Source organism: Vombatus ursinus, unplaced genomic scaffold (assembly GCF_900497805.2).
Source record: "Vombatus ursinus unplaced genomic scaffold, bare-nosed wombat genome assembly UNPS02014945.1, whole genome shotgun sequence".
NCBI classification, from domain to species: Eukaryota; Metazoa; Chordata; class Mammalia; order Diprotodontia; family Vombatidae; genus Vombatus; species Vombatus ursinus.
In genome coordinates, this window is record NW_020954723.1 from 2199792 (window position 1) to 2212775 (window position 12984).

General features: G+C 44.6%; 1 protein-coding gene across 2 annotated transcripts in view; it reads left to right on the forward strand.

Moving 5' to 3' along the window:
* LOC114030196 (mitogen-activated protein kinase kinase kinase 9) overlaps positions 1-12001 on the forward strand; it is a 113780-nt gene extending 101779 nt beyond the window's left edge. Inside the window, exons 9-12 of one of the 2 annotated variants that reach the window (XM_027844977.1) lie at positions 350-418; positions 1996-2108; positions 5564-6367; positions 7742-12001. In XM_027844977.1, the coding sequence (XP_027700778.1) occupies positions 350-418; positions 1996-2108; positions 5564-6367; positions 7742-8226 (1471 nt within the window). In that variant the 3' untranslated portion in view covers positions 8227-12001. The remainder of the gene's footprint in view (positions 1-349; positions 419-1995; positions 2109-5563; positions 6368-7741) is intronic. The other variant, XM_027844978.1, reaches the window with a different exon arrangement.
* The last annotated feature ends 983 nt before the right edge of the window (positions 12002-12984 follow it).

A 12984-nucleotide genomic window follows, 5' to 3' on the forward strand; every position in this document is an offset into this window, starting at 1 on the left:
TCCTTCCTTCCTTCCTTCCTTCCTTCCTTCCTTCCTTCCTTCCTTCCTTCCTTCCTGCCCTCTGATGCCCAAGTTGGAGCCCTGAATAACAGTTGCCATGTGCTGGACATTCTTCTGTATACCACATCATATTTTTAAAAACTAGGCCTACATTCTGACCCAGGAAAACTCCTCTTGGCTTGTGTGGCCAGTAAGGATGAGTTGTTTTATTTTTTTTCCCCTTGAATGATGAGAGTGTAGTTCAGAATAGTCACAAGCGCCATGGTACAACATCAGGTGGGATGTGGGGGAGGGTGACTGATGCGGTGTACCCTACATGGTTGTTGCTGATTCTCTTTATCCATTAAAGATCTCCTCAGAAGCGAGAGAGAACTAATGGTTTGTGTGCCCTCTCAGAGTCTCCACATTTTCACTTGGGGTGAGTTTGTGCTCCACCCTTTCTATGCCTTTGCATTGGTATCTACTCCCATCATCCACATCCTTCTTATTTTCTGTAGCAGTTCTTAAGGGATTAGAGCTTCAGTCATCTCAGGAGTGCTTTTACTTTTTAGTTTATGTTTTGTTTGTTTGTTTATTTGTTTAAAGTAGTGCTACAGTGCACCTTGGGAAAATCGAGTAAATCACCAGACTAATCTGGATTTGGCCTTGCTTTCTTCAGTCTTTTTTCTTCCTTTCCCCAGCTATTCCTTTACCTTGAGAAATGATACATGGTTGTCTATCCCCTAGTATTTTGTGCAGGTCATGATATCATTCCCTGTACAGCCATGGGAGATTCCAGACAGTGTTATCAGGCACTTAGTTCATGTTCAGCCATGTTTACTCCTGGCACTATTTTTTCATTATAACAAGTGATAACTTGAATATTTTCAGCTGGTCAGAATCCCAATGGAGGCCCCACTTAGGACAGGATTCTAGGGTGTATCCAGGAGAAGATAAAGCAGCTTCTCCACTCTTCTTACTGGGCTGGAATTCTAGAGTGGAGCAGGAATGGTGGGAGTGCTCTTCCGTTTGCCTGAGGCTGTAGTCTTACTGATATCTCCACAACCACAGTTGTATTAGATAAGTTCTACCATCTTTCTCCTAAAGGGCAAAAACAAACAAACAAAAAAAAAACCCTAAACCATGTAGTCTAATGGACTGCCTCGAATTGAAGCCAGGCCTCTGATTTCCCCCTCTCTTGAATGAGAGGAGCCCTGTTGGGCATCTAACCTATTTCCTGGGAGTGTCACTAGTACGTCAGCACGAATTAATGACTTTGAAATGTCTTGGAGGAAGGGTTCTGGGAGAACTGGTTAAAAAGAGAACAGTGTCATTTCTGACCTGTGCATATGTCCCAAAGTGCACTGAGGTGATGATACAGCTCAGAGTACCCTTTTTGGGTTTGCTGATTTTTTTTTTAAGCTGATTGCTTTGAAAGCTATCTAAGCATGCCATGAACTTGGTTGAAAAATAAGATGCCAACTGGAGTGAACTGGGATGGGTGCTCTAACCTCTGCGGAGCTGTTTCCTGCTAGAACTTATATTTATTTGCATGGGGCTTGCCTATAGTTTACATTTCAGCAGAGATGAATTAGTTGGGGTTGGTCTTTGTGGGTTGGTTATAGTCACCTTAAAATGGGCCCTAAAAATAAATACTCCGGGGCAGCAAGCACACCTAGGTTGGGTCTTCTTGTCGCTACTGTCGTTCACCTGCATCACCTGCATCCCCTGCCTCAGTGTGATGCTGCTGCTCTCAGACCTTTCCATGACTCATGACAGGAGCAGGTGAAACAACTCTTTTGCTTCTTCTTGTGCTGTAGCATCTGATTCATTTCACTTTGACAAATAATCAGGTTCTTGTTGGCCTTCTAGCCCTGGACTTTAGGGCCCCCAGAAGTAGCAGAACTGAGTAGTATATGTGGTCAGATTGAAGGCAGATGGATAGTCTGGGAGGAGTCCAGGGAGGGAAGGAGTAGTGACCTGTTGTAATAGTTTTCCTTTGTTTCCTTTATGCAGCCTGAAATCTCTGGTGGATGGATACAAGCAGTGGTCAAACAGTGCTCCAAATTTGGGGAAAGGCCTGAGGACAACTACTGCCCTTCCAGGGTTTACCAGCCTTGCCGAGATGGGTAAGGGCAGCAAATAGGTCATTCTTGAGAGGCACTATGTGCCAAGAGTGCTGGACATGGAGTCATGGTTCAAATTATGTCTCAAACCATGGCTAAGTCAATGACCCTGAGCAAATTACTTTACTTCTCAAAGACTCAGTTTCTTCATCTGTAAAATGGGGCTAATGATACTTGCAATTTCTACTTCATGTGACTTTCAGGAGGAGAAAGCCAAAAAAAAAAATCTTAAAACATTGCATCTTAAAGCATTATCTTCTACTTAATTCCTCAGGAAGTATCTGGTCATACTTCCTAGACCCCTTTACTGCCATGAGGCAAATTGTATGGAAGCATTTCACTAAATGGAAGCATTTTTTCATTCCTTACCAACTCTTTCCTTCCCTCTTTTCATTATTTTCTTTTTATCTAATTCCCAAGCCACAAATTATCTCTTCCCTAATTTACTTCATATTGTTCCTACTACCTACTCTTTCAAGCTGAGACTAGCTCTTCAGGACCTATTCAGTGCAATAGGGGGTAATGATAATGGGCAAATCCCTTTACTTTTCTGGGCCTCAGTTTCCTCATATATAAAATCAAGGAATAATATCAAATAATGTCTCAGGTTTTTTTTTTCAACTCTCTGATTCTATCAACAACCAATCAGCAAGCATTTATGAAGCACCTACCGTATGTCATGTGCTAATGATTGTAATAGGTTGATATAATAAATATAATTAAAACAATCAAATAATCACTTCTCAAATGGATCTTACATTCTAATGAGGATGACAAGGACGTATATAAGTATATACTGAATAAATATAAAGAGAATCAGTGCAAATAAACACAAAGTTGTTAAATGCAAGGAAATTTATGAGGGAACACATTTGCACTCGAGGGGAGGGGATCAGCAAAGGCTTCACATGGAAGGTGGTGCTTACGTGGGGTCTTAAAGGAAGAAAGAGATGTTCTGATGAGGAGCTATGTTGGGAGTGCATTTGAGGAATGCATATTTTATGTATACATATTTTAATCATCTTAGGACAATGTAGTTTCACAGCACTTCTTTGGCCACTGACTACATAGGATCTCTGGCTTCTTGGGGCCTATTTTGCTGTGTGAGCAAGGTTTCAAGCATGAGAAATGAGAAAACCTTTTCAGCTTTTGCATCAGCATAGAGAGCTGGATGGTGCAGTGGACGGAATGCTATACATGGAGTCAGGAAGACCTGAGTTTGAATCCTACCTCAGACACCTGACCCTGGGCAGTCACTTAACCTCTGTCTCAGCTTCTTCATTTATAAAACAGGGATAGTGATAGCACCCATCTCCAGGGTTGTTATGGGGAATCGGGGAGATAATATATGTAAAGTGCTTTGTAAACCTTAAAACACTATATAAATGCTAGCTATTATTATTATTATTATTATTATTCTGGAAATATCTTCAAGCTAGTGGAATCCCAGTATATCAAGTCATAGACTAGGGTATCTGCTTACCTCCTGGAATGACTCTTGCCTGCTCCTGCAGGGAAAGGGCATTTCCAGGCTTTCCGGATTGTTCTAGGTGGATCATGTCTGATCCTAATTGATGGAACTATTTGAAGACAATCACTTTGGATTAGTATTATATGTTGTTCAGTCATTTCAGTCATGTCCTACTCTTCATGACCCCATTTGGGGTTTTCAGAGATACTGGAGTGTTTTGCCATTCCCTTCTCCCCCTCATTTTACAGATGAGGAAACTGAGGCAAACAGGGTTAAGTGACTTGCCCAGGGTTACACAGCTAGCAAGTGTCTGAGACTGGACTTGAACTCAGGTCTTCCTTACTCTCTTCCATCCACTGTGGTACCTAGCTGCTCCTTGGATTAGTATAACAATATTAATAATGATAGATGTAAGTCACAAGAATGAGCCCCCAAACCTGAAATTGTTTTAGAAAGAAATTTATTTGGTCATTTGGCTTAGGAGAGTGAGCCAGAAAGGAGGTATGGCTCTTGTCCAGTCTCAGCAAGGTTTACATCATCTAGGGTTCAGAGGACTATTCTTAGGCAAAGGTCCATTGAGATGGATATCAGTAAGCATAAACATTCAAATTAAGGTAGATTGAGATATAAGCATAAACATTCAGATTTGGGGTATCCAAAACACAAGCACTGAGTGGAACCTAGACCCAAGTGGAATCTAAGCATTCCCTGCAGACATCTAGCTTCCTTGATGAATCTCTGAGGTCAGCTTGACCATTACAGTAAACTTTTGAGTGAAACAATTTCTAGCCACATAAGGCTAGGTTCAAACAATATTAATAAGTGATAAATAATAAGTATTTTCCTCAGATAGATCACATTTACATCCTACTTTAAGGTATGCAAATTGCTTTCCAAACAGTATCTATTTGAGTCTTGAAACACCCCTGGGATATGGGTACTATTATTACACCCATTTTTTGATGAAGAAATTGAGGCTTAGAGAGGTTAAATGGCCAGGCTCACATAGCTAGCAAGTGTTCAAGACAGGATTTGAACTTGGGTCTTCCTGGCTCTATAACTCTATCCACTACCCAGATCCCAAGAGCATTCCTTTCCCATAGGTAGGAGGATGCCAAAGAGTCGAATTCCACATTTGCTTCAATTCAGTAAACATGTATTAAGCACCTACTTTGTGCCAGGCACTGTGCTAAGTGTTAGGGGTGTATTAAGAAATAGAAAGGCAGTGCCTACCGTTAAGGAGTTTATAATCTAATGGAAAGGGGAAAAAGTGCTAGATGCCCTTTTCTGTCCTTTGTGGGTTGCTTAAGAAGTTCCTTCAGGCATAATATAGCTTCTTTGCTGGGCTTTTTGTAGACCTATGAATCTTCATCCAGTCAGTCCTTGGCTCCTAATTCAGACACTATTGCCAAACACTGCTGATGGGCTGAGGGACAACACTATGATATTGATGGAAAACCCAAAGGCAGAAGGATGAACCAAAAGTCAAGCCTAAGTGCTCTCCCCCTTCTGCTCCCTGACCTAAGAGAGCCAGGTCAGGGGTGCTGGGGGGTGGGGTTTTCTACAGAATGTAAAGCATACTTACAGAGCTTTACCTTGAAAGGGTCAAATTATTCTGATATCAGGTCTGTCCCTTGGCCTGTTGTGACCTGCTATTTTTTTCCTAGCTCATGTAAAACGTCCCTAGGGAAGGAGGTAACAAGTTGACTGGTCTCCCTTTTAGGGGGATGGGAAAGATGATGTGCTAAGAGGAATAGTAATTTCCCCATGTCAGTCATTGGAAGATATTTGAAAGAAAGCTCTAGTGGTCTAATACCTATTTTTTTTATGGCAACCACCAGACTATACTGGTTTTTTCCCCCTGATTTCTTTTGAGTATCACTGACTGTTACTCAACTAGGCCAGGAGAGAGGGAGGGAGTTAAGCTGCCAGTTCAGTCAATTTGGTCTTGTTTTTTGCCTCTCATCCATCACCCCCCACCCCACAGAGGATGAAGAAATCGAAGGCCTGAGGAGTGGGGAGAGCCGAGCAATCCATTCTTCCAACCAGTCTTACCTCTGCATTCCATTCCCACGAAATGAGGAGGTGGATGGCCCACCCATTGATGGAGCCCATGAGGAGCCCACCCCAGTGAACTCAGCTACCAGCACCCCACAGTTAACACCCACCAACAGCCTCAAGCGAGGAGGAACCCAGCATCGCCGCTGTGAGGTGGCTCTCCTGGGTTGTGGGGCTGTGCTGGCTGCCACAGGCCTAGGGTTTGACCTGCTGGAGGCAGGAAAGTGCCAGCTGCTACCCCCAGAAGAGCCCGAGCTGCCACCCCGAGAAGAGAAGAAGAGGCGTGAGGGCCTTTTCCAGAGGGCTAGCCGCCCCCGCCGGAGTACCAGCCCCCCTTCCCGCAAGCTCTTCAAGAAGGAGGAGCCAGTGCTGTTCCTGGGGGACCCCTCGGCTTCTCTGACACTACTTTCTTTGTCCTCCATCTCTGAGTGCAACTCTACACGGTCCCTCCTTCGATCAGACAGCGATGAGATTGTGGTATATGAGATGCCAGTCAGTCCAGTGGAGGCAGCTCCCTTGCCCCCTCGCACCAACAACCCACTGGTCAATGTCCAAGTTGAACGTTTCAAGCGAGATCCCAACCAGTCCTTGACTCCCACCCATGTCACCCTCTCTGCTCCCACACAACCTACTGGTCACAGACGAACTCCTTCTGATGGGGCACTTAAGCCAGTGACACCCCTGGCCAATGGGAGCCCATCTAGTAATGGGCTGAGTGCCACACCAGGTGCAGGTGAGCCTCACCACCACCACCACCCATTCCTTCTCTCCCTTTCTCCTCTTTCTTGTGGAATACTCTGTGAATGAACAAAGTTTCCCTTTTTCCAAAGCAGGCTTCTCTTCAGTTGTTGAAGAAGGGCTGGAGCTGAGGTCTTAGGGAAATTCAGTGATTTGTCCTTGCTTCAATTAAGCAGTGCCTACCCTATGTCCCAAGAGCGTCTCCCAATTTGAGTATTGGGTTGAAGTGAAATTTCCTGGGGCCTAAGAAGAATTAAACACAGGACCCATATGGAGACTTTATTATAGCTTATATAATGTATAGGGCAGAATGTATCTAAGTCTAGCTTCTGGCTATTGCCAGAGTTTTGAGGAGTTTGAGTTTAAAAACCCAAATACTCGAATTTTCAGGAAGTAAAACTTCCTGTATTTCCTGATATTTCCTATCATGTGCTAGGCTTCTGCATCTCATTATAGTGTTGACTCAGATGACCTTTTAGTAGCTAGAACCACACCCATTCATGCATATCCTCCCCACACATACCCTATAACCCCTCATTGACATCTGCTTGAAAGTATATAGACATATCTTTGCATACATAGGAGTAGGTTACCACCAGCTTTTATCCTCTATTCTTCCTCTCAGCCTTCTCTTTACAGAGATTTACCTGCTAACATCTGATACTCATACCAATGTGTTAAGTATCTGAACTCTGACATTCTTCTTATACACTTAACCCTTCTACATTGGGACTTTCCCCATTGAGGGTTTCAATATATTGGGGGTTGACATAAGAAATTAAATGGAAATATTTGGGGAGTTTTGTGGAAGCCACAGATAATATGTGAAGGCCAACAGATGACACAGAAAAAGTTTAGAAACTCAGAAATGCAAAAAATACATGTATAGTATTATGCAATATCAATATATTTTATCTTTTAATACCATAAATATACCCAAATTTTACAATAAGGTACTGTAAACACCCCATAAAAGAAAAAGAAAAAAAATTCAAACTTCTTCTCTGGTGTGAAGGGAAGGTCAAAAAATTTTATGTGGTTTTTCCAGATCACAGGGGCACTGTGTCCCTAAACCCTGCAATGTGGAAGGATAAGTGTACATCACCCTACCACTTTTCCTTCCAATCTCCTGTTGGTCACCCTAAGCACTCTAGTTAGCGAGTGAGTAGGCAGAAAGGCTGAGAATCATGCCATTGGCTGGAATTACTTTTGGGTCATTTTTCAACTCTTTTCTGGTTGACACTCTCCACCCCTAAGACCCATTATACTCTTATACACTCCTTCACTATAACTGTTGACTCCCAATGCATGGTACCTTGGCCTCATGCCCTTCAATTAGTTGTTGTTGTTTTTTCTTCCCCTCGTCCAGGGATGCTGAAAACTCCAAGCCCCAGCCGAGATCCTGGGGAGGTGCCTCGCCTGCCAGACCCCAATCTGGTCTTTCCCCCAACCCCAAGACGGTGGAACACCCATCAGGACTCCACCCTGGAAAGACCTAAGACTCTGGAGTTTCTTCCTCGGCCCCGCCCTTCTGCCAACCGGCAGCGGCTGGACCCTTGGTGGTTTGTGTCCCCCAGCCACGCCCGCAGCGCCTCCCCCGCCAACAGCTCGAGCACAGAGACACCCAGCAACCTAGACTCCTGCTTTGCAAGCAGCAGTAGCACTGTGGAAGAGCGGCCAGGGCTTCCTGCCTTGCTCCCGTTTCAGGCAGGGCACCCTCCTCCTGCTGAACAGGCCCTTTTGGATCTGGACGCAGAGGGGCAGAGCCAGGACAGCACTGTTCCTTTGTGTAGGTCTGAACTAAACACACACAGATCCACTACCTACGAGGTTCAGCAAGAGTTTTGGTCTTAGCATGAGAGGAATCTGGGGTGGGGGTAGAGGTCTGGGCAAAAGGGAAGAGAGGACCTGGGAGGGCCTGGCTAGGGCGTGTCTCCCACCAAGTGGCACCCCAAGATCCAGTCCTACTTCTTGCACTGATAATGCACTTTGAAGACAGAAGAGGTGTGGAGGGCAGCTGCTCCAAAGGCCCTAGCCAACAGTGAGCTCTCCTGTTTAGAACCACCCCCATTGATGTAGCCTGTCAGATCTGAGTGTGTGTGTGCGTGTGGGGAGGGGGAGGTGTGTGAATGACCTTCCAGCTCTGCAGTATTCCTCACCCTTGGGCCATGGCATGGCAACCCAGTCACAGCCAGATTTGTCCACCGTCCTCCAGCACTGTTAAGTAGGGCATGCCCAGGGTCTGTCCCAGAGTCTCTTGGTCATTCCAGAGTTCTGTGGTTACAAACACCAATGTTGGATATTCTTCTGCTACTCTCTACCCCCACCCTTGTCCTTGAATCCAGTTCAAGGTCATTAAGAGACCTAAGGTTGGTGGTGTCTCATGCTGTCAGGAATGCTTGGGGGCAGGGTGATAAAGGCATGTGACTTGATGGACCTCCATTCCCCCCTCCCCAGCCACCATTCTACTTGCCTGATCTATTTATTTGAGCCTAGAGGTGGCGCTCTGATCCACCTCTATGGGACTGGGGGTGGGGATGGAGGAGGGGTAGGGAAATATAGTTGAGTTATAGTGAAGAGTCTATGTTCTGGCTTCTTTTAGCAAGACTCAGTGAAGGGTGGGGAGTATCACATAGCAAAGGCACTGACCTCCCTATGGTTGGTGTGTGGCCAAATCATGTTGCTAGAAAAACCCTTACCTAGCCCATGGGTGGGTTCTTGGGAGAATTCTTCGTTGGTGCCACCTTAGGTGCTAGAGACAGAGTCTTGTGTCTGGCCCTTTTCTTGTGTAATGGGGCCTGCCATGGAGTATATGCAGAGCTGGACTACTTACTTCTGGCCAACTACATTTGCTAGGTCAGCATTGACAGAGTTGGACGCTTTGGGGATGCCAAAGCCCCTTGCTATTTCTGGTTGGTTGTATGTGACTCAGTGCTGAAGGACCTGGTGAAAGCAGGCAGGCAGCTCTGTGTATTCTCCGTGGGATGGCCCTATTGTACTCCTTTGATTTTCTCTTATGTCCTTTCCCTTATTCTTTACTCTGTCTTCTCCAGGGACCAGTAACTGCAAGCCTTCATGTATGGTTAGTAAAAATCTCTCAAACCCTAAGAGGTTTTCTCGTAAATTTTAGCAGAAGTGGCATCCGGCAGTGAAGCCTAGGTAATGGGAATAGAGATTTTGGAGTTACTTTCTCAGTTCAGGCAACCACCCTTATAACCTTCAGCAAGTCACTTCACTCCAGTTGTTCACGTCTGTAAAATGAGGTTGTGAAACACCCCCCTAAATGGGACATCATAATAGCTCAAGGACAGGATCTATAAAGGCATAGGTTGGCCCTAATGTATGTAAAAATTGGTCAGAGTTTTTCTGCGCCTTCTCTCCTCCCTATACTGTGGCCTCCTGACCTACTGGGCTTTGGACCATGGGGGAGCAGCAAGGCTCTTTCAAGCACTGCCCAATCTTCCTGACATGAAGAAAAAAAAAAAACTGATAGCAGTTCTGATATTTATGAAATTTGTTTATTTACTTGAATAATGAACTTCAACTTAAGGTCTCTTCTATCTCTTTCTTCAACCACCTCCTCCCCATCTCCCAATCTGTTTCTCCGTCATGTTATGAACTGAGTGAAATCCATCTGTAACTTTTAATAGTACACTGGGCCTCTGCTGAGACATCCCTGAGCCTGGAGTTGGGATGGCATTCAGTCTTCTATAAGGTTCCTTCCTTTCTGGAGAGATAAACAGAACCTCCTACAAGGGAAAAGCAGAGAGGAAAGCTTCTTGGTCAGGCCAGAGAGTGCAGACTAGAGAGTGCTGCTTTAGTCCCGTAAAGATAGTGAATTCTCACAATGACGTTTTACCTCTGGCCCAATGAACCCAGCTCCCTGCTCCTCTTCTGTACCAGGGGCAGGTGACCTCTGCCCTACCTCATTGTCTTCCCATCATGCCAGCCCATGGCAAGGCAGTGGAAGGAGTCATTATTATTCTCACACCTTGGCCTGTCATCCCTGGGCTAGGGAGGCTATTTGCTGGGGACATCGGTCAGAAGCCAGCTGGGAACGATCTTTTAGTTGATATTTCCCATTTAGCTTCATGCTGTCTGTGGTTCTGATCAGGAGCTGACCTCAAAGCTGTGGGTCAAACTACTTTCACTGCGAATAGTTGACCTTCCCTAGCGCTGCCTAGGGACCCTAGTCCTTAACACTATGCAATGCGTTAAACCACATGGAATGTGGTGTCAGAAAATATTTATTTCCTAAGGTTCCTGCTCACATCACTGACTCAGAGACAGTTCTCATCTACTTCTTTGAGAGGCTAGCCAGCTGCTGGGCATCTGAGTTGCCTTTCATACTACCTTGTAATTCCACTCAAATAGCTTTGAAGGATACTTTTTTAATTGTAGGCATTTTTCGCCCCCAAGGTCGTCTCTCAACTCCCTCCTTTATGTGAGGTTCAATTGCAGGCCCTGAAGTGTCTGATGAGAAACAGCTCTGATTTTTTTTAAAGTTTTTTTTTTCAGTTTCCTTGAAAGTGGGATGTGTTTGCTGGTGGAAAGGGAGGGATATTCACATCTGAGTATTCAAGCAAAGAAGAAATGATAAAAGGCATCTGTTATCTAGAGCTTAGACCCCAGAGGAGAAGGAGGAGATAAAGTTCCAGGCTCTTCTCCCTTATTCTGATGCTTACTTACCTTGTGACCTTGGCTGAATCACTTAGCCCCTTTTGAAAAGACATCACCAGCCTTCCTCCCAAAGCATAGGGTGTGAGAGCTCACAAGGCAATATTGATCAAGCACTTTGGGTTCCTTGGCAGGAAGAGATTAATTTTCAACTGAGAAGTGATGCCAGCTCCTGAAAGAAGCTTTCTTTATTACCGGCTGAGGTGTGGAGGAGAGGAAATTTGTACAATGTGTCTTTCATCCCCTTGACTTTGCGTTGGTTTGTCTTACTCCTTTCTGAGACGTCTAGAAGAAAACTGATTAAAAGGGGCTCATGACATAGCCAGTGGGAGTCATTGCCAGACATGAGCTCTTCTGAAGCATTTGAATATTTTCAGAGTGCTCAGCCATTTCTAAAAAATTATCCTTTACTCATCCCAACCAACAATCAGTGAGGATGGCTGTCATCCTCATTTTTGTCTTAGAGAGAAGGAAATGGAGATGGGGAGAGGTTGTTAGCAACGCAAGAAATAAAAGGTGTCACTTTTGAAGTGTCGGCCTTTTGACTCAGAAAGCCTGATTTTTTCCCCCTAGTTTGAATTCCATCCAGATTTGGCATAAGGAGAATTCTGGGTAGAGTGGATCTTGTAGCCATGTCCCAGATGTATTGTCGAAAGGAACTAAAAAGGTCATCTAACTGAGTCCCCTCATTTTACAGATAAGAAAACTGAGGCTTAGAGAGGTTTAGATGTACCACAAGGTCATGTAAGCAGTAAGTGGCAAAGCTAAGATTTGAATCCAGATCCTCTGACTACAAATCCAGCACTCTTCCTCCCTCACAGCACTACCTACCTCCGTAATTCCTCTACTAGCTTAGGTTAGACCTTAGGCCATTCTTGTCAGGAAAAAATTCCTAACAATTAGAGCTATCCCAAAGTGACAGCTAGGTGGGGCAATGGATAGAGCAAAGGACCTAGAGACAGGAAGACCTGAGTTCAAATGTGGCCTCAGACACTTACTAGCTGTGTGACCCTGGGCTTAACCCTGTTTGCCTCAGTTTCCTCATCTGTAAAATGAGCTGGAGAAGGAAATGGCAAACCACTCCAGTATCTTTGCCAAGAAAACCCCAAATGGGGTCCCAAAGAGTCAAAAACAACTAAGCAACAATAAAAGTAGAATGAGATGCCTTGAAAGGTATTCAAGGAGGGGCTATGTGATTGTTTTATGAGTATACTGTAGTGTACTTTTTCACAATTCTTTTTTGCAGGTGGATTGGACTAGATGGTTGGCTGAGATCCTTCTAACTCTAGAATTCTGTTATTTGTCCCAAAGTCCTTTTTTCTTTAACCTACCATGTCTTAGGGACACAGCTCAATGTTCAGAAGGTAGGACTAATCAACCCTTTGTTGAATTTGTTTTACCTCCAAGTTTTAAGCCTGGGGCTCTTGTACTAGTGGAGAATGATGACCAGTATCAGTTGTTTTTTCACCAGGCAACCACACTTGCAGACCTCTCCCATCCATAAAGTTCATTGTTGCTTTTATCACAGAGAAGAGACACTGGGGATAGGATTAAAGGTCTATTAGATTCAGAGATCTAATATCTTCCTAACCTGCAGATGTGAGCATGTCCCATTAAGTATCAGAAAGTGAGGTGCCTATTCAGTCAGGTTCTATCTGAGAATCTTAATTCAGAAAGCCCCTCAAGAGGGTCTGTCCTTATAGTGCCTTCCTTTGAAAGAATTTGGATGGAAGGAAAACAGATGTCCTTATTTCACATTGTGCCAGGTCCTCTGGGCAAGGCGACTTAGTACTTGTAGGCTGCTGCCTAAGGGGTGCTCACAAATATGAAAAGTGGGAACATCCTTATGAAACTCCTCTAATCCAAAGGCAAGCCAAGTCAACAAGCATTTATCAAGCATCTACCGTGTGCCAGGCACTGTGCTAAGTGCTGAGG